Raw genomic sequence first — 22,396 nt, 5'->3', positions numbered from 1 at the left:
CCTAACCTTGTGATCCACCTGCCTCCGCCTCCCAAAGTGCTGGGATTACAGGTGTGAGCCACCACACCCAGCAGGTTCTGTCATCTTAATAATAGTGTTCTCCAATCCATGAACACAGGATGTATTTTCATTTATTTATTTACATCTTCTTGTTGCCCTCCAGCCTAGGCAACAAGAGCAAAACTCCCTCTCAAAAAAAAAAAAAAAAAAAAAAAAAGAAGGGATGACAGAGCCACCCAAAGCAATCTTTTCCCCAATATGGGAAAATGTGGATTTCCCCATATTGCTTTGTAGACTGTAAACTTTCTAAAGAGTTTTTAGAGTTTTTAGACTGAATGCAATGCCTATCAAAATCCCAATGACTTTTTTTTCAGAAATAGAAAAACCCATCCTAAAATTCATATGGAATATTAAGAGACTCCAAATAGCTAAAATAATCTTGAAAAAGAAGAATATAGTTGGAGGACTCACACTTCCTGATTTCAAAACTTAGTGCAGGCCGGATGCAGTTGCTCACACCTGCAATCCCACCACTTTGGGAGGCCAAACTGGGCAGATCACTTGAGCCCAGGAGTTTCAGACTAGCCTGGGCAACATAGTGAAACCCCGTCTCTACAAAAAAATACAAAAATTAGTCAGACATGGTGGTGCACACCTGTCGTCCCAGTTATTCAGGAGGTTGAGGTGGGAGGATCACCTGAGCCTGGGAGGTAGAGTTCGCAGTGAGCTGAGATCATGCCACTGCATGCCAGCCTGGGTGACAAAGCAAGACTCTGTCTAAAAAACAAAACAAACAAAAACACCACCAACAAAAAATACTTACTACAGAGCCATACTAATCCAAACTGTGTGTGATACTAGCATAAGGACAGATATATACATCAGTGGAGAAGAATTGAGAGCCCAGAAACACACCCTCTCATATATGATCAATTGATTTTCAATGAAGGTGCCAATACCATCCAATGGGGAAAGGACAAACTTTTCAACAGATGGTGCTGGGAAAACTTGATAGCCACATGTAAAACAATGAAATTGTACCCTTACCTGATACCTTATGCAAAAAGTGACTCAAAATGGATCAAAGACCTAAATATAAGAGCTAAAGCTATAAAACTCTTAGAAGAAAACATAGGGGAGAAGCTTCGTGATACTGGATTTGATATAATGATTTCTTACATATTACACCAGAAACACAGGCAACAAAAGAGAAAAAATAGATAAATCTGACTTCATCAAAATGAAAAGCTTTTGTGTATCAAAGGACACTATCAAGAGAGTGAAAAGATGACCCACAGAATGGGAGAAAATATTTGCAAGTAATGTGTCTGACAACAGATTAATATCCAGAATACATAAAGAACTCCTACAACTCAACAACAAAAAAAGCCCAGTTCAAAAATGGACAAAGGACTTGAATAGACATTTCTCCAAAGAAGATATACAAATGGCCAATAAGCACATAGAAAGATGCTTAACATCACTAGTAATTTGGGAAATGGAAATAAAAGCCACAATGAGCTACCATTTCATATTAATTAGGATAGTTATCATAGTAGTAGTGTAAATATAAGTATGATAAGTCATAAGCTAGGACTATGGAGCCTGATATTCTGGATCTACTTTTAATCAGTAGGGAGGGCTGAGGGACAGAAGCAGCAAATTTAAGATACTGCACAGAGAGCCTTCATAGGCCTTGGGGACTACTTGGAGAGGTGAAGTGGGAGAAATTAGATAACTCTCTGGGTAATGGAGCTGTTGATGATGCTATTGACTGAGAAAATAGAGAAGAAATAGTATCAGAGGAAAGTAAATTCTATTTTGGACTTATTTAGAATGTGACTCCAATATATATGCATAGTAGGGAGCTGGAAATATGACTCATCAGGAGAGACCTAGGAGTTGACAGCATATGGTGATTGCTGAAACAGGTAGATTAGATATCTCTAGGAAAGAGTACAGAATGATAGAGGGCAGAGGGCAAACTCTAGAAAACACTGCAATGTAAAGGATGACAAAGACTCATCAAAGAAGCAGGAGAAAAAAGTAGAGTGGTGTCTTATAAATCAAGAAAAGAGATAATTTCAAGAAGAAAAGGCCAAAGGCTGTAGAGGTCAAAAAGGATGGGAACTGAGATGAAGTCATTGGATTTGGCATGGAGGTGGATCTTTAATAGCATTTGGCCACAAAAATCAGACTGCAAATGGATTTTATGGGTCAATGGAGGTGAAGCAAAAGGGAGTCTCTTTTTCAAAGAGTGTAATAGTAAAGGCCAAATCTGGCATGTCTCTTATTTTCATACAGTCCATAAAGCATGTTTTTTACATTAAAAAACATTTTAAATATAGGGACAGGGTCTCACTATATTGCCCAGGCTGGTCTCAAACTCGTGGCCTTAAGTGATCCTCCCGTCTTGGCTTCCCAAAGCATTGGGATAACAGATGTGAGCCACCGTGCCCTACTCTACATTTTTAAATGGCTGAATCAACCAAAATATTTCATGACAGGTTAAACTTATATGAAATTCAGATTTCAGTGTTCATAAAGTTTTACTGGATTATAGCCACGCTCATTCAATTACTTATTGTCAGTGCTGGTTTTCATGCAATTGTGAGAGAGACCATATGACCTTCAAAGCGTAAAATATTGACTACCTTTATGGAAAGTTTACCAGCCTCTAATTTAAAGGATCCATGATCGGGCATGGTGGCTTACACCTGTAATCCCAGAATTTTGGGAGGCTGAGGCGGGCAGATCACGTGAGGTTAAGAGTTCAAGACCAGCCTGGCCAACATGGTGAAACCCCCATCTCTACTAAAAATACAAAAATTACCCGGACATGGTGGCAGGCACCTGTAATTGCAGCTACTCGGGAGGCTGAGGCAGAAGAATCGCATGAACCCAGGAGGCAGAGGTTGCAGTGAGCCAAGATTGCACCACTGCACTCCAGCCTGGGTGACAGAGCGACACTCCATCTCAAAAAAAAAAAATAAATAAATAAAAAATAAAGGATTCCTGGGTGCAGGGCTAGGGGAGGGATAGCATTAAGAGAAATATCTAATGTAGGTAGATGATGGGTTGATGCGTGCAGCAAACCACCATGGCACATGTATACTTCTATGTAACAAATCTGCACGTTCTGCACATGTACCCCAGAACTTGAAGTATAATAATAATAAAAATAATAATAAAGGATTCCTTTCAACAAACACACTGTACTATGTATAAGGCATTATGGCTATTTGCAAACATAGCTTAACTGAAAATGGGTGAAGTTAAATGGTCCTCTATCACTTCAAAATATCCCATAAGAAAATAAAATAGTTGTGTTCTAAATACATACCTAGCGTCTTTAGTGCAGTGGGCAGCTGTAAGGACCCACCTCTCTCTCACTAGGGTTCCCCCACATACATGAGCAAGAGTATGATCATATTTAATCTGCAGGCTCACCACCCATGGCCATGCACCAGCTTGAGCTTCTGTGCCCCCTATAATCCGAGACCCTTGCAACACATCCTTAAGCGGTGCTGTTCCACAATCTAGAAATAAAAATGATATATTATTTGGACTGAGCATCTATTATGTGTTACTTCCTAAGCTGAACGTATTAATGAAATCCTTTAAATTCCTATGTTAAACATAAAGCAAGCTAACATACCTGAGACATGCCCATATTTTGAAAGAAACTTGGACAGTTAAAACAAATATGCCATAATCGATTACTTACAAATAGACATGAAGTCAACACATTCATTAATTTTAAAACTCCATTCCCCAAAAATATAAAAATAAAATTTTTGGGCCACGTATCACCTTCTTCCCTGTGAGAAACAGCAGTTAAAGAGCCTGGACACGGTGAGTCGAGAGCTGCAAATTCTCATGCTCACCATTTCACTTGTTGGGCTAATTTTTCTCACCTAATATCACTCCCTTTCAACTCTTTATCCCCTGACTTATTCATATATAAAATGAGGATGATAAAACCCAGAATGTTTTGAGGAGAAAATACAGATTCACAATACAAAGTGTCATTTTACTATTACAACTACTGTTATTATAACCTGTTGAGAAACTGCTTGCGTATGTAAAATTTTGGTTAAAGGCCATTGGAACACCAGAAAAGGAGAAACCCGAATTCAAAGACTATACCGGTGGGGAAAAGGTAAGAGAGGCCCCCCAGAGACAAGCACGAACAGGTACTGCCCTTTGCATGCGCCCCTCCCTGCCTCCGCCGCCCGAGCCTCTTGCGGGCGGCCTCCGTCTGCTGGGAACCAGCGGCCCGTTCCAGCGAGGGGCCAAGGCTGTGCCTTCCGGGGGGCGAGTCGTGGTCTGAGTGTAAGTGAGAGCTCCCCACAAACAACAGCGCCACGCTCAGGAGCCGCAGCCGCATTTTGGAGGTTGGTGAGCAAGATGGCGGCAGGTTCTTCCCACCCGCCCCGGGCACGCGGGGCGCGCGGCCTGGCCGGGAGGCGCGAGTGCGGCCGGGGCGTGTCGGAAGACGAGGAGTCGGTCAGTTTAGAAAGAACCCCTCACTCTCAAGGCCTGATCGGCTTCCTCATCCACCGCTATCCCCCAGGTGATGTCTGATCACCCTGACCTGTCCAGCAAGAATCCTGTTAGGTCGGTTAACCGGAATCCCATTACTCCTGATGCTCCCTCTTAGTAATTTTCCATCCACTGACCCCTCTATCCTGCTCATTGGCTATAAATTCTCTCTTGCCCCTGCTCTGTTTGGATTTTAGCCCAGTCCCTCTACCCACTACAAAATCCCATTGCCATGGTCCGTGTCCCTATCTGGATGGTCCTGATAAAGTCTGCCTTCCTGTGCTTTAATGAGTATCACTGAATAATTTTTCTTTAACATAACCCGAAGTTTTTAAGAATGATGTCTAATGTTCAGTTGTAAATTGTTCTCTTTCTTATCTTGACCTATACTGAACTTTGCCTTTGTTAACCCAACACCTTCAGTAATAAGAAGACCGTGTGGGAAGTTGGTGAGGTGGTGGAGAGTTAGAGGTCAATAAAAGGACAATTGCCTTGCTCATACCATCCTTCCGAGGCTGGTGCCGTTGGCAGCATTAGATAAAAGGAGCATATTAGTTTGGGGCTTACACATGGTAACGTGGGGAAGGGAGCAGAGGCTCAGAGCTGTGCCGAAATCAGGGGGTGGAGGAGGTGATATTGGAGAAACAAATTTCAGCATGAGCTCATCTCTGTGGGCTGACAAGAAACAAAGTCCTTGTTCCCCACGTATTTTAGTAGAAGGTGTTATTAGAAAGGGGGAGAAACACAGTTGGGGTGTGTGTATTTGTGTGTGTGAGATGTGGTCAGATTGTGTATGCCTTTGTAAACAGGGCAAGATGACTTTTTTTTCTTTTTTTAAACCCATAGCCAACATGATAGGGATGATGGGTCTTGCTATGACAGATAATAGAGGTTCAACAGACTTATAAAGCAAGTATATGCAGCCAAGTCATCAAATAGCAGTGACACAGGCAGTGGGCTGGGCACAGTGGCACATGCCTGTAGTCCCATTTATCAGGAGGCTGAGGCAGGAGGATTGCTTGAGCCCAGGAGTTCTGGGCTGTAGTATACTATGTCAGCTGGTTAATGCACTAAGTTTGGCATCAATATGGTGACCTTCGGGTAGTGGGGAACTACCAGGTTGCCTAAGGAGGGGTGACTGGCCCAGACTGGAAATAGAGTTGATCAAAATTCCTGTGTTGATTGGTAGTGAGATCGTGCCTGTGAATAGCCACAGCACTCCAGCCTGGGCAACATAGCAAGACCCCATCTCTCTAAATAAAATGAAAAAGGCTGGGGATCATAACTGCAGAGGTCTTCTTCCTGGATTTCCTCTGCCTTTTCTCCTCTCCTGCACTGTCATTTCCTCTCTTTGGTGGGATCACTCCTATCCACAGAGAAATATCCTCTGGTGTGGTAGGTAGCCTACAACATGCCCGCCAATGAACCCTGTCTCCCGGTATTCACATCCTTAGTGAGTTCCCTCTCCTTTAGTGTCGGCTGGATTTCGTGACTCACTTCCAGTAAATAGAAAGTTACAGAGATGATGGGCTACCACTTTCAAGATTAGGTTATAAAAAGATTGTGACTTCTGTCCTGAGCACTCTCTCCAGTCCTGTTGCTCTGAGGTAAAGCTGCTGCCATGTTGTAAGCTGCCCTGTGGACATGTAGAGAGGCTGCCAGCAAGAGCCACCGAGGAACTGAAGTCCTCAGTTGAACAGCCGCGAAGAGCTGAATCATGTAATACCTCATGATCTGCTTAGAGGCAGATCTTCCCCTGATCACACCTTCAGATGAGACCACAGTGCCAGCTGACACCCTCACTGCAACCTCATGAGAGACCTTAAGTCAGAGACACCCAACTAAACTACACTCAAAAGTTCTGACCCACAGAAAGTACAAGATAAGTTGTTGTTGTTTTAAGCCACTGCATTTTGGGATAATTTGTTATGCAGCAACAGATAATATATCTGGTTTCTCCCACCTTTGAAAAATCTTCAATTGCCTTTATATCCCCTGCTTTCCTCTATAGCAAAATTTCACCCAAGAGGTTGTTTACAGTTACAGTTTCTACTTTCCACTTCTTCAACTTTTTTTTTTTTTAATTCGTTTAGTAGAGACAAGGTCTACATTGCCCAGACTGGTTTCAAACTCCCGGCCTGAAGCAATTCATCCACCTCAGCCTCCCAAAGTGTTGGGATTACAGGTGTGAGCCACCGCACGCGGCCCACTTCTTCACTTTTTATTCCTGTCTTTGTGTTTTAAAAATGTTGTTGGTTTTTGTTAATTTTTAAGAATAGAAGCAGAACTTTATTTCTCCTCTCAGAAAAAGAGACCTTGTCCATAGAAGCTCTCTTAGCTTAACCAGCTTCATCCCATTACATTTTTTGTTTGTTTGTTTTGAGTCTCACTCTGTCACTGAGGCTGGAGTAGTGCAGTGGCATGATCTCAGCTCGCTGTAACCTCTGCCTCCCGGGCTCAAGTGATTCTCCTGCCTCAGCATCCCAAGTAGCTGGGACTACAGGTGTGTGCTTTTTGTGTGTGTGTGTATTTTTTTGTAGAGACAGGGTTTCACTGTGTTGCCCAGGCAGGTCTCAAACTCCTGAGTCAAGCGATCAACCTACCTCAGCCTCCCAAAGTGTGGGGATTACAGGCATGAGTCACTGCGGCTTGACCCCATTAAAATTTTTTAGAGAAAATTAAGTGAGCCTCAAAACAAAACATCCTACCTCTCCTTTCCAAGTGAAACCTTAAGAGCCATGGTTATGGAGGATGAGGGCATTAGTACCAGGGCCTGGGGCCTGGGCTTTGGGGAGGCTTTGTCCTGCCACTTGGGGCATGTCTGAGTACTAGCAATTTTTAAAATAAAACTATTTTATTACACAGAATTTAAGTAATAACAGTACAAACATCCATGTATACACCACCCCATTCACTACATTTGTTTTGTTAAATATTTAATACATATAAAAGGATATTTATAAAATATATGCTCAGTTTAAAGAATAACAGTAGAAGAATACTCATTTAAGAGAAAGAAGATTATTTTTGCTTTTGAAATCCCCTGTGTATCTCTCCCTCATTCTGTCTTTATTTTTCTCTCAGAAGTAACCAATATTCTGGATTTTGTATTTACTTCACTTATTCTCATTATAAACCTTGCCATACAGTATGGTAGCCACTCACCACATGTGACAATTTAAGTTCAAATGTAAATTAAATAAAAATTTAGTTCCTCAGTCACATGAGCCATACTTTAAGTGCTCAGTAGCCACACATCACTTGTTACCATACTGGACAGCATAGTTGTAGAATATTTCCACCGTTGTGAAGAGTTCTATTATACAGCACTGCTTTAAACAATATAGTTTTTAGTTTCACATGTTTTTGAACTGTATTAGTCAGGATTCCCCAGAGAAACAGAACCAACAGGAGAGTGAGGGGGAAAAAAAAGAGAAAGAGAGATTTTGGGAATTAGCTCACATAATTACGGAGGCTGAGAAATCCCACAGTCTGCCATCTGCAAGCTGGAGAAACAGGAAAAACTGGTAGTGTGATTCATTTTGAGTTTGAAGGCCTGAGACCCAGGAGTGTTGATGTCTGAGGACAAGAGAAGATGTCCCAGCTCAAGAAGAGAAAGAATTTGTCCTTCTTTCACCTTTTTCTTCTATTGGGGACATCAACAGATTCGATGATGCCCACCTACAGTGGCGAGAACAATCTTCTTTACTCATTCTCTTGATTCCAATGCACGTCTCTTATGGAAACACCCTCACAGATATTCCCAGTTGTGATTACCAGCCATCTGGACATCCCTTAGCCCCATCAGTCTGACACATAAGATTAATCATTACATGAGCTTTATATAAATGGAATCATATGATAAATTTTCTTTTGCAGCTAGTTTTTGTTTTTTTATTCAGCATTAGGTTCTTTACATTCATTTCTGTGGTTATCTAACTGCCATTCATTTACTTTCACCCACCATCATGTGCATATGCCACAAAGTATTTATCTACTTTGGAATCTGTTATTGATGGACATTTGCATTGTTTCCAGGTTTTTTCTATTACAACTAATACTATTATGCATATGAGCATGAGTCTCTCTCGACTACATACTAGTGGTAGGATTACTGCATCATAAAGAATACCATCATCTTCTCCAAATAATGCCAAATTGTTTTCAAGAATGTTTCACCAATATTCTCTTCAAGCCAGTCATGGTGGCTCACACCTGTAATCCCAGCACTTTGGGAGGCTGAGGTGGGAGGATTGCATGAAGCCAGGAGTTCAAGACCAACCTGGGCAATATAGCAAGACCTCATCTCTACAAAAAATTTTAAAAATTAGCTGGGCATGGTGACACATACCTGTAATCACAGCTACTTGGGAAGCTGAGGTGGGAGGATCACTTGAGCCTAGGAGGAGCTCAAGGCTGCAGTGAACCATGATTATGCCACTGTACTCCAGCCTAGGTGATAGAGTGAGACCCTGTCCCTAAAAATAATTATTATTATATATATACAGATACATACACACATACCCATATATACGTATACACGCATATATATACACATATACATACTCTTCAACTAGCAACATATAAATGGTCCCATTGCTCATGTCTTCACTGGTGGTTTTTCTTTGTGTGTGTGTGGCGGAGTCTCACTCTGTCACCCAGGCTGTAGTGCAGTGGCGCAATCTCGGCTCACTGCATGCAGCCTTTGTCTCCCAGGTTCAAGTGATTCTCCTGCCTCAGCCTCCCGAGTAAGTGGGATCACAGGCGCCCACCACCACACCTTGCTAATTTTTGTGTTTTCAGTAGAGATGGGGTTTCACCATGTTGGCCAGGCTGGTCTCGAACTCCTGAACTCAAATGATCCACCTGCCTCGGCCTCCCAAAGTGCTGGGATTACAGATGTGACCACCGCGCCTGGCCTTTAGGCATTTTTCTTTTCTTTTCTTTTGCTTTTTCTATAGGATCTGCCAGGTTGTAGCAAATGCTTTTTAATTTTTTACCTATCTTGTGGGTAGGAGTTGGGAATTGTGGTTTTAGTTTGCATTTTTCTGATTTTGAATGAGTTTGAGTATTTGAATATCTTTTCATATATTTAGGGAACATTCATTGACTATTTCATGTTGAGTACCAATTTATGTCATTTATTTGCTCATCTTTGTCTTTGCGTGTTGATTTCATTGACTGCCTTCTCCATGCCAGACCCTGTTGGAAGAGCTTAGGCTATAACAGAACACAAAACAGAAGTCCTTGCCATCATGAGAGTCACATATTGAATCATAAGAGATTTTTATAGGTCTGGATAATAATCCCGTTCCTGTTCCATGGTGAGCAGGTCTATGCAAACCTACCCCCAAAGGCTTGAGGGAGTCAAGAGGCTGAGGAAAGAGGCTGACAAATCCAGTTTCTCAGAAATACTTAATAGGGACTTAGAAGTAATGTCTCTGGTAGCTGAGGGAGGGCACCCAACCTCCAGAAAGTATAGATAGCAAGCTTTTAGGGTTAAGATGTGCAGCTGGTCACACCTGACTTTCTTATGGAACTTGTGACAACTGGGTAGGTTAGATAAGCATCTTTATGAGGAGGTATCTCTACTAAGGGCATTGTTTAAAGACATTGCTGCAGAACACCTTGGCATGCAGGAGTCATCAGTTATTATGGTGGTTTTGCTTCAAGATGACATCACTCTTGCCATTCAACAGGCTGTTTTCCTACAAATCCTGTGTCAATTTTTTGTTATAAATATTTCCTGGCCGGGCCCAGTGGCTGACCCCTGTAATCCCAGCACTTTGAGAGGCTGAGGTGGGAGGATCACTTGAGGTCAGAGTTCAAGATCAGCCTGGGCCACAAAGTGAGACCCCATCTCTACAAAAAGAAAGAAAGAAAAGAAAATTAGCCGGAGGTGGTGACATACACCTGTGGTCCCAGCACAATGGGAGGCTGAGGCAGGAGGATCACTTAAGCCCAGGAGATTGAGGCTGCAGTGAGCCATATTCACACCACTGCACTCCAGCCTGGGTGACAGAGCGAGACAATTGTCTAAAAAATAAAAAAATGAAAAATCGACTTTGTAGCTTACCTTTCACATTCTTTATAGTAGCTTCTGATGAAGCTACTATAAAGATGAAGCTTCATAAAGAATGTGGTATCTTAAGAAATTATTTTAAATTTTAAATTTATTTTTATTTCAACAGTTTAGGGGGAACAGGTGGTGTTTAGTTGCATGGAAAAGTTCTTTAGTGGTGATTTCTGAGATTTTGGTGCAGCCATCACCTGAGCAGGGTACATTGTACCCAATGTGTAGTCTTTTTATTCCTCACCCTTCTCCCACCCTTCTCCCTGAGTCCCAAACTCCATTGTATCATTCTCATGCCTTCTGTCCTCATAGCTTAGCTTCTGCTTGTAAGTGAGAACATCATGATGTTTGGTCTTGCATTCCTGAGATACTTCACTTAGAATAATGGTCTCCAATTTCATCCAGGTTGCGGCAAATGCCATTATTTTGTTCCTTTTTATGACTGAGTAGTATTCTGTGGTATGTGTGTGTGTGTGTATGTATATATATATTTTTATATATATACATACACACACACACACACGCACACCACATTTTCTTTATTCACTTGGTTGATGGATGTTTAGGTTGTTTCCATATTTTTGCAATTGCAAATTGTGCTGCTATAAACATGCATGTGCAAGTGTTTTTTATTGTTGTTGTTTTTTGGTTTGTTTTTTCTTATAATGACTTATTTTCCCCTGGGTATATACCTCTGGGATTGCTGGATCAAATAGTGGTTCTATTTTTAGTTCTTTAAGGAATCACCATACTGTTTTCCATAGCGGTCATATTAGTTTACATTCCCACCACCAGTGTAAAAGTGTTCCCTTTTCACCACATCCATGCCAACATCTATTATTTTTTATTGTTTTATTATTCTTGCAGCAGTAAGGTGGTATTTCATTGTGGTTTTAATTTGCATTTCCTTGATAATTTGTGTTTAGCATTTTTTCATATGTTTGTTGACCAGTTGTATATTCTTTTGAGAATTGTCTATTCATATCCTTTGCCCAATTTTTGATGGAATTGTTTGCTTTCTTCTTGCTAATTTATATGATTTTATTGTAGATTCTGGATATTAGTCCTTTGTCAGATGCATAGTTTGCAGATATTTTCTCCCACCCTATAGGTTGTCTATTTACTCTGCTGATTATTTCTTTTGCTGTGCAGAAGCTTCTTAGTTTAATCAAGTCCCATCTATTTATCTTTGCTTTTGTTGTATTTGCTTTTGGATTCCTGGTCATGAACTCTTTGCCTAAGCCAATATCTACAAGAGTTTTTCCAATGTTATCTTCCAGAAGTTTTACAATTTCAGGTCTTAGGTTTAAGCCAGTGATCCATTTTGAGTTGATTTTTGTATAAGGTGAGACATGAGGATCTAGCTCTGTATTAGTCTGTTTTCATAAATGGACTATAAAGTGCTTTATTAGTCCATTTTCATAAATGGACTATAAAGTGCTTTATTAGTCCATTTTCATAAATGGACTAAAACAGTGCTATAACTCCAGATATAACTGCTAGAGACTAGGTAATTTATAAAGGAAAGAGGTTTAACTGACTCACAGTTCAGCATGGCTGGGGAAGCCTCAAGAAACTTACAATTATGGCAGAAGGGGAAGGGGAAGCAAAGCACCTTCTTCACAAGGCAGCAAGGAGAAATGTTGAGCAAAAGGGGAAGAATCCCTTATAAAACCATCAGATCTCGGCCGGGCCTGGTGGCTCAAGCCTGTAATCCCAGCACTTTGGGAGGCCGAGACGGGCGGATCACGAGGTCAGGAGATCGAGACCATCCTGGCTAACCCGGTGAAACCCCGTCTCTACTAAAAAATACAAAAAACTAGCCGGGTGAGGTGGCAGGTGCCTGTAGTCCCAGCTACTCGGGAAGCTGAGGCAGGAGAATGGCGTAAACCCGGGAGGCAGAGCTTGCAGTGAGCTGAGATCTGGCCACTGCACTCCAGCCTGGGCAACAGAGCGAGATTCCATCTCAAAAAAAACAAAACAAAACAACAACAACAAAAAACCCATCAGATCTCATGAGAAGTCATTCACTATCATGAGAACAGCATGGGGGAATTACCCCTATGATCCAGTTACCTCCACCTGGTCTCTCCCTTGACACATAGGGATTATGGGGATTATAATTCAAGATGAGATTTGGGTGGGACACAAAGCCTAACTGTATCATTTCACCACTGGCCCCTCCCAAATCTCATGTCCTTTTCACATTTCAAAACCAATCATGCCTTCCCAACAGTCCCCCAAAGTCTTATTTCAGCATTAACCCAAAAGTCCAAGTCCAAAGTCTTATCTGAGACAAGGCAAGTCCCTTCTGCCTATAAGCCTGTAAAATCAAAAGCAAGTTACTTACTTCCTAGATACAATGGGAGTATGGGCATTGGGTAAATGCGCCCATTGCAAATAAATTGGCCAAAACAAAGGGGCTGCCAGCTACAAGCAAGTCCAAAATCCAGTAGGGCAGTCAAATCTTAAAGCTCCAAAATGATGTCCTTTGACTCCATGTCTCACATCCAGGTCATGCTGATGCAAGAGTTGGGTTCCCACAGCCTTACGCAACTCTGCTCCTGTGGCTTTGCAGGGTACAGTCACCACCCCCCGCCCCACCCCTCAGCTGCTTTCACAGGCTGGCATTAAGTGTCTGTAGCTTTTCCAGGTGCATGGTGCAAGCTGTCAGTGGATCTACCATTCTGGGGTCTACTGGGCAGTGCCCCTTTGGGGAGTCTGTGTGGCAGCTCTAACCCCACATTTCCCTTCTGCACTGCCCTAGCATTATTTCTCCATGAGGACCTCACCCCTGCAGCAAATTTCTGCCTGGGCATCCAGGCATTTCCAAACGTCTTCTGAAATCCAGGCAAAGGTTCCCAAACCTCAGTTATAAACTTCTTTGCACTTACAGGCCCAACACCACATGGAAGCCACCAAGGCTTGAGGCTTGCACCCTCTGAAGCCACAGCCTGAGCTGCACATAGGCCCCTTTTAGTCACAGTTGGGAAACAGGGCACCAACTTCCAAGACTGTACAAAGTAGCAAGGCCCTGGGCCTGGCCCACAAAACCATTTTTTCCTCCTAGGCCTCTGGACCTGTGATGGGAGGGGCTGCTGTAAAGACCTCTGACATGCCCTGGAGACATTTTCCCCATTGTTTTGACTATTAACATTCAGCTCCTTGTTACTTATGCAAATTTCTGCAGCTGGCTTGAATTTCTCCTCAGAAAATGGGTTTTTCTTTTCTATCACATTGTCAGCCTGCAAATTTTCCAAACTCGTATGCTGTACTTTCCTTTTAAATGTAAGTTCCAGTTTCAAAACATCTCTTTGTGAATGTATAAAACTGAATGCTTTTAAGAGCACCCAAGTGATATCTTGAACACTTTGCTGCTAGGAAATTTCTTCTGCCAGATACCCTAAACATCTCAATCAAGTTCAAAGTTCCACAGTTCTCTAGGGCAGGGGCAACATACTACTAGCCTGTTTGCTAAAGCATAGCAAGAGTCACCTTTATTCCAGTTTGCAACAAGTTCCTCATCTCCGTCAGAGACCACCTTGCCTGGACTTCATTGTCCATATCATTATCAGCATTTTGGTCAGAGTTATTCAACAAGTCCCTAGGAAGTTCTAAACTTTCCCACATTCTTCTCTCTTTGTCTGAGCCCTCCCAACTCTTCCAGTCTCTGCCTGTTACCCAGTTCTAAAGTTGCTTCTACATTTTGGGGTATCTTTATAGAAGTGCCCCTTTATCTCAATACTAATTTACTGTATTCATGTGTTTTCATATGCTATACAGATCTGCCCAAGGTTCGGTAATTTATAAAGGAAAGAGGTTTAATTGACTCAGTTCAGCATAGCTGGGGAGGCCTCAGGAAACTTATAATCATGGCAGAAGGCAAAGGGGAAGCAAGGCACCTTCTTTAGAAGACAGCAGAAAGGAGAGGTATCAAGCAAAGGGGGATATGTCTTATAAAACCATTTTATAAGGGGGATACCCTTATAAAACCATCAGATCTTGTGAGAACTCACTATCTCGAGAACAGCATGGGGCAAACCACCCTCATGATTCATTTACCTCCACCTGGTCTCTCTCATGACATGTGGGGATTATGGGGATTGCAGAGACTACAATTCAAGATGAAATTTGGGTGGGGACACAAAGCCTAACCATATCAAGCTCAATTCTTCTACATGTGGTTTGTCAATTATCCCAGCACCATTTGTTGAATAGGGTGTCCTTTCCCCCACTTTATGTTTTCGTTTGCTTTGTCCAAGATCAGTTGGCTGTAAATATCTGGCTGTATTTCTAGGTTTTCTATTCTGTTCCATTGGTCTATTTGCCTATCTTTATACCAGAATCATGCTGTTTTGGTAACTATAGCCTTGTAGTATAGTTTGAAGTCAGGTAATGTGATATCTCCAGATTTGTTCTTTTTGCTTAGTCTTGTTTTGGCTATGCAGGGTCTTTTCTGCTTCCATATGAATTTTAGGATTGTTTTTTCTAGTTCTGTTAAGAACAGTGGTGGTATTTTGATGGGAATTGCACTGAATTTCTGGATTGCTTTTGGCAGTATCGCCATTTTCACAATATTGATTCTACCCATCCATGAGCATGGGATGTGTTTCCATTTGTTTGTGTTGTCTGTGATTTCTTTCAGCAGTGTTTCGTAGTTTTCCTTGTAGAGATCTTTCACCTCCTTGATTAGGTATATTACTAAGTATTTTATTTTTTTGCAGCTGTTGTAAAAGGGGTTGAGTTTTCTTGATTTGATTCTCAACTTGGCTGTTGGTGTATGGTAGTGCTACTGATTTGTGTACATTGATTTTGTATCCTGAAACTTTACTGAACTCATTTATCAGATCTAGGAGCTTTTTGGATGAGTCTTTAGGGTTTTCTAGGTATACAGTTACATCATCAACAAACAGTAACAGTTTGACTTCCTGTTTACCAATTTGGATGCCCTTTGTATCTCTTGTCCAATTGCTCTGGCTAGGAGGAAATTCTTAACTTTAACATAATTGAATCTAACGGTATTTTCCTTTGTTTTATACTTTTTGTGACTTAAGAAATCCTTCCCTAAGTTGAGGTCATAAAGCTATTCCTTACAATATCTTATAAAAGTTTTATAGTTTTTGTCTTTCATATTTATTTCTTCCATCTACCTGGAATTGATTTTTGTGTACGGTGTAAGGTAGAAATTCAATTTTCTTATTTTCCTGTATGAATAACTAATTGTTTCAATGCCATTTAGTTTTTAAACTTTTTTGTATGGAAAATGTCAAATATATACAAAAATGGATTAATAAACCACATGTACCCATCACCCAGCTTTGACAATTAACAATTCATGCCCAGTGTTACTACACTTTATCTCCATCTGCTTTCCCCAATGTCCAAAATTATTTGGAAGTAAATTCTAAGAATCAGTCCGGGAGAGGTGGCTCATGCCTGTAATCCCAGCACTTTGGGAGGCCTGGGTGGGTGGATCACTTGAGGCCAGGAGTTTGAGACCAGCCTGGCCAACATGGTGAAACCCCGTCTCTATCAAAAATATGAAAATTAGCCAAGTGTGTTGGTCGTGCTTGTAGTCCCAGCCACTCAGGAGGCTGAGGCAGGAGAATCGCTTGAACCCAGGAGGTGGAGGTTGCAGTGAGCTGAGACTGTGCCACTGCGCTCCAAACAGAGACTCCATCTCAAAAAAAAAAAAAAAAAAAAAAAAAAAAGTTTAGTCCTGTCTCGTTCTAAAATACATTGTGTTTGATTCCTTAGAGAAGAAATACTTCATTTGTCCTCTGATTCACTGAAGTAACAACATCAACACTTTAATAGCATCCATAGGTGTAGCTGATGCTAAGCCTCAGATGCTGGTGCCCAGGCTCTTTACCATCACCTCCAGACTGTTTTTGTCTCCTGGTTTCATTTTCAGACTGGCCCTCCCACATGATGGGTCAGTGTCAAATACAAGTCCACATCCTTACAATCCATGATTCAAAAGGGAGAGAGAGAATGTCCTTTTCCAGGGTCCACAAATCAAATCCTGAAAGGACTCTGGTCTTCCCGGATCTCCTGCCCTTGCATTGGACCAGTCCCTGTGGAAAAAGGGATGGGGCCTGTGATCTTGGCCAGATCTGGGCCATATGCACTTTCATTGATAACTCCTGTCAGAATCACATTGGATGAGTAGTGGGCCTGATCCCCAAAGGAAAGGGGTTTAGAGCAAATAGAAACAACAGATGTTCACTATAGAAAGCAGGAGTGAAAAACATGAAGTGGTTGAAGATTAGCCTTACCATAATTTTATTCTGATCACTTAATACAGTAGAGTCAAACAGGAATCCAAGTTTCCAACTTTATTTTTGGCATTGGAGAATCACAAAGAACCCTAGCTTCTTTATACTGCCACAGTTCAATGGAGTTAAAGCAATCAAGGTGTCATACAGCTCACTTGAGTTTTTAAAGGTTCTACTAAAAAGTGAGAATTCTACACCAGCATTGGTCATTGTTGCAGAATATCACCGAGGTCTGTTTAGTGTGCTCCTGTATACTGGGAAAGAGACAATAATGGTTTTTTTTTTTTCACTAACCATTTGTATACATATGTAAGTAATATAACTTTTATTAATAAAAGTAAATGTGATAAAATTCTAAGAATATTATAATTTTCAGTATTTTAATACTTATTTTGAAAACATAAGGTCTTTTAAAATATAATCACACTATTATACTTTAATATGAATTATAATTATTTAATGGCAACTCATTAAATGAAGCCAGCATTACGTTAATACCAAAAATCAAAGACATTACAAGGACAGAAGACTGTAGAAAAATATCCTTTATGAAGAGAGATGCAAAAATCTTCAATAAAGTATTGCAGATTAAGTTCAGCATTATATAAAAATGATAATATATCATGACCAAGTCGTGGTTATTCTGAGAATACAAGACTGGTGGTTCAATATTAGAAAATAAGGCCAGGCGTGGTAGCTCATACCTATAATCCCAGCACTTCAGGAGGCCAAGGCAGGCCGATCACTTGAGCCCAGAAGTTCGAGATCAGCCTGAGGAACATGCCGCCACCCTATCTCTACAAAATACAAAAACATTAGCTGTGTGTGGTGGCACATGCCTGTAGTCTCAGCTACTTGGGAGGCTGAGATAGGAGGAATGCTTGAGGCTGGGGAGGTTGAGGCTGCAGTGAGCCGTGATAGCACCACTGCACTCCAGCCTGGGTGACAGAGTGAGACCCTGTCTGAAAGATCTAAATAAATGGAGAGAGGCACAGAGCAAGATGGCAGAATAGAAGCCTAAACTGTTCATCTGTCCACTGGAGCACCAAATTTAACAACTAATTGCACACAGAAAAGCACTGTCACAAGAAATAAAAATTAGGTGAGCAGTCACAATACCTGGTTTTAACTTTGCATTGCCAAAAGAGGCATTGAGGAGGGCAGGAGAGACAGTCTTGAGTCTAACACCCCTCCACAGTCCCCTGGCAGTGGCCCTGCAGCGCACAGAGAGTATCTGTGTGCTTTGGGGAGTGATAGTGACTTTACACTGAACTCAGTGCTGCCCTGTGAGAGTGGAACCAGTGCCCATGCATAGAGGGGGCATTTGGACAAGCCCTAGCCACGGGGAAAATTGCCCATCCCAGCAGTCGGAACTTGAGTTTCACAGCCAGCCTCATCACCGCGGGCTGTAGTGCTCTGGAGTCCTAGGTATACTTGAAAGGCAGTCTAGTACACAAGGACTGCAATTCCTGTGCAACCCCTAGTGCTAGGCTGGGCTTAGAGCCAGTGAACTAGGGGGGCACATGACCTCAGGCAACACCAGCTGGCACAGCTAAGGGAAGGCTAACACCATCCCTCCCCCGGCCCCAGGCAGTCCAGCTCATAGCAACGAAAGTGAGTCCTTCCTTTGCTTAAGGAGAGGAGAGTGGAGAGTAAAGGGGACTTTGTCTTGCATCTTGGATACCAACTCAGTCACAGAAGGATAGGGCGCTGGGCAGAGTCATGAGGCCTCCATTTAGGCCTGAGTTCCCAGACAACATTTCTAGACACACCCTGGGCCAAAAGGGAACCTGCTGCCTTGAAGAGAAGGATCCAATCTTGGTAGGATTTATCTCCTGCTGACTAAAGAAACGTGCTGGCTTCGAGGGAGACCCAGCGCATTCCCAGCTGTGGTGGCTATGGTGAAAGACTCCTTGTGTTTGCGAAAAGCAGAGGGGAAAGCAAAGGGGACTTTTTCTTGCACCCGAGGTACCAGCTCGGCCACAATGGGCTAGAGCAACAAGCAGGCTCTTGGGGCTCCCCGAATCCAGGGCTAGGCTCTTGGATAGCATTTCTGGACTTGTCCTGGGCCAGGGGGGACCCACTGCCCTGAAGGGTGAGTCCCAGACCTGGCAGCATTGACCACAGGCTGACAGAAGAGCCCTTATGCTTTAAGCAAACATCGGCAGTGGCCTGGCAGAGCCACCAGTGGGCCAGTGGTGCTGGTGGCCACAGGGAGCGGCTCCATTGCCTGTGGAAAATGGAGGGAAGACTGGGAAGGACTTTGTATTGTGGTTTCAGTACCAGCTTAGTCGCAGGAGAACAGGACATCAGGTAAATTGCTAAAGGTTTTTTTTAAAATTTCTCATATTTCTCTATTTTGCTTAACATCCAGATCCTGTATTAGGTGCACTGAAGTTTAGATGCGTTTTATCTTCTAGGTTAATTGAATATTTTATTTTTATTTATTTATTTATTTTTGAGACAGAGTTTCACTCTTGTTGTCCAGGCTGGAATGCAATGGCATGATCTCAGCTCACTGCAAACTCTGCCTCCTGGGTTCAAGTGATTCTCCTGTCTCAGCCTCCTGAGTAGCTGGGATTACAGGCACATGCCACCATGCCTACCTAATTTTTTTTTTTTTTTTTTTTTAGTAGAGATGGGGTTTCATCATATTTGTCAGGTTGGTCTTGAACTCCTGACCTCAGGTGAATCGCCCACCTCAGCCTCCCAAAGTACTGTGATTACAGGAGTGAGCCACCATGTCCAACCTGAATCCTTTATTTTTTTTAGTGGCTGATTTTGTCCCAAGTAATTATTTTTGCTTTAAAGTCTATCTTGTTCAATATAGTTATGCCAGTTTTCTTTTGGCTAGTATTTGGTATAAGTTTTTCCATGTTTTTACTTAAAGTACCAAGTCTTCAGCCTTGCTGTTTCCTTATATTTTAATTTACTTCTTATAAGCAACATATAGTTAGATTTTATTTCCTAATTCAACCTGACAATCTTTGTCATTTGACTAAATACCCAGTTCATTTACATTTATTATGATTATTGATACATATGGACTGATTTCTACCATCTTATTTTGGGCTATTTGTCCCACCTGTTTATTTCTTTTCCTCTCCTTTCTTGTCTTCTTTTGGATTGATGAATGTTTTTACTGGGTATAGAATTCTAGGTGTTTGTGCACAATGATAAAGTGAAAAGTAAAGGGCCCTTTTGTTCTCTTTTTGTCATCTCCAGAAGTAGAGTTTGAGCTTGTGAAAAACCATGGTTCATATGTATTTGGCATCCTTTGCCTACCACAATACTTAGTACATAGTTAATTCATAGGAATTCCATTTGTTTTGATTATCTTTGACTACAACTGGCATTAGATGTGGCCTTTCCTTTTAAAAAATGTATTGCTAAGAAGTCTAAGGCAGTTTTTGTTTAAATGTTTTGTAAACTTAGCCTATGTTATTTGCAACTTTTCTGAATTATAAAAAAAAAAATTGGCAAGCCTTTTCCCCAGATGCGATATTAAATTCTAAGAGCTGTCAGTTGGGCAAAAATGTTTAGATCATTTTTTTTCCAAAATTAATTATTAAATTACCATACCTACACTCCTCACTAAATTTCCTCTGGTCTACTTGATCTTTCATTTATGGAATGGTACAGTATTAAGGTACCATTTATAAACTTCTAAAAAAATGCTACAACCCAGTATGCATTATTTATGGATCCAATATTAAAACATGGACTGGGCTGGGCGTGGTGGCTCACGCCTGTAATCCCAGCACTTTGGGAGGCCAAGGTAGGTAGACTGCTTGAGCTCACTAGTTCAAGGCCAACCTGGGCAACATGGCGAGACCACGTCTCAAAAAAAAAAAAAAAAGGAAAGAGAAAAAGTTATTTTGGAGTTAGAGCTGTGTAAATCAGTGTGTAAAACTTCTGTGATTTTAAAATGGAGGGTTGCCATCTAGTGGACACATTTAAATATAACCTTTAAAGTCTTTCATAGTAAGTTATGACGCAATGGAATAAAGCTTTCCAGACTCTTCCACACCACATGTTAAGAAAGAAAGTATATTCTGATAGTTAAAACAACAATTTGGAATTTATCAGATCTAGGTATGAACCCTAGTTTTCTTATTTACTGTGTAACCTTGGGCAACGTTTCAAACCTTTCTGTACCTTAGTGAGTTTGAACTGAGAACTTCATTGATTTAACACGGTTCCCAACTTACAAAGGTTCGACTTACCATTTTTTGACTTTATGATAGTGTGAAAACGATACTCATTCATTAGAAACCATGCTTCAAATTTTGAACTTTTCCTGGGCTGCTGATATTCAGTATAATACTCTGGCAATGTCGGGCAGTGGCAGAGAGCCGCAGCTCCCAGCCAGCCACGTGATCACCAGGGTTAACAACTGTTACTCTACAGTGCACTGTGTTGCCAGATGATTTACTTGTAGGGTAATTTAAGCATTCTGGATACGTTTAAGGCAGGCCAGGCTAAGCTATGGTGTTGGCTAGGTTAGCTGTATTAAATGCATTTTCAATTTATAATACTTTCAACTTACCATGGGTTTATCAGGATATAACCGCATCATTAACAGTAGAGGAGGTCAGGCGTGCACACCTGTAATCCCAGCACTTTGGGAGACCAAGGCGGGGGGATCACCTGAGGTCAGGAATTCCAGAACAGCCTGACCAAGGTGAAACCCCACCTCTACTAAAAATACAAAAATTAGCCAGGTGTGGTGGCACTTGCCTGTAATCCCAGCTACTCCAGAGGCTGAGGCAGGAGAATCATTTAAACCCGGGAGGCGGGGGCTGCAGTGAGCTGAGATCACACTATTGCATTCCAGCCTGGGCAATAAGAGCAGAGCTCCATCTCAAATAAACAAAACAAACAAAAACAAACAAAAAAAACAGTAAAGGAGCATCTGCATTACAAAGTCCTCCAGTGAACTAGACTAGACTGTGGGGATAGTTTCCTAGACTGTGGGGAGATAGGAGAGCACAGAATTAGACAGTCTCCTCCTAGAGTTTAATAAGGGTTGTGTTAGGTGTACTGGGGAGGGACTACTATTAATATTTTAGAGTGGGCAGTTAGAAATTGGGTTTAAATCTTAGATCCCTTAATAATGCTTATATAACCTTAGGCAAATGCCAGTCTCGAGGATGACATTAAGACCTAAGTTCAACAAGAGCTGTATCACTGCTTCATCATCACTCTTTTCCTAGTAATGCTTGGAATAGAAAAGGCCTTCAATAAATATCTGCTGAGTGAATGAATGACATTACCTTAGCATTACCTGAACACATTTCCTGGTGCATAAGCACTCAATAAATTTCAGATATTAAGGAAATTACATGACTATGTATATTATGTACATAGAAACCTTGGACTTAAAATAATTTTAGATTGATACATAACTTACCAGTTAAAAATTGTTATATACACTTACTAAAGGCAGAAAACTGCTGCATGTAACCCTATCAATATTGAGGGAAGGCCAGGCATGGTG

General features: G+C 41.5%; 2 protein-coding genes across 3 annotated transcripts in view; both read right to left on the bottom strand.

The window, feature by feature from the left end:
• The window catches only part of TMPRSS12 (transmembrane serine protease 12), a 45,489-nt gene extending 41,053 nt beyond the window's left edge, over positions 1 to 4,436 (bottom strand). The window contains exons 1-2 of one of the 2 annotated variants that reach the window (XM_009180734.3): positions 4,150 to 4,436; positions 3,344 to 3,539 (exon numbers count right to left, since the gene is read on the bottom strand). In XM_009180734.3, the coding sequence (XP_009178998.1) occupies positions 3,344 to 3,539; positions 4,150 to 4,390 (437 nt within the window). In that variant the 5' untranslated portion in view covers positions 4,391 to 4,436. The remainder of the gene's footprint in view (positions 1 to 3,343; positions 3,540 to 4,149) is intronic. The other variant, XM_003906371.5, reaches the window with a different exon arrangement.
• A 12,454-nt stretch (positions 4,437 to 16,890) lies between these two features.
• Positions 16,891 to 22,396, bottom strand: part of ATF1 (activating transcription factor 1) — a 67,198-nt gene continuing 61,692 nt past the window's right edge. Inside the window, exon 10 of the mRNA XM_031650464.1 lies at positions 16,891 to 17,150. Within this exon, the coding sequence (XP_031506324.1) occupies positions 17,072 to 17,150 (79 nt within the window). The 3' untranslated portion in view covers positions 16,891 to 17,071. The remainder of the gene's footprint in view (positions 17,151 to 22,396) is intronic.

Source organism: Papio anubis, chromosome 9 (assembly GCF_008728515.1).
Source record: "Papio anubis isolate 15944 chromosome 9, Panubis1.0, whole genome shotgun sequence".
NCBI lineage: Eukaryota > Metazoa > Chordata > Mammalia > Primates > Cercopithecidae > Papio > Papio anubis.
Note: the sequence above shows the minus strand (reverse complement) of the source record. Positions and strands in the feature narration are given on the sequence as shown.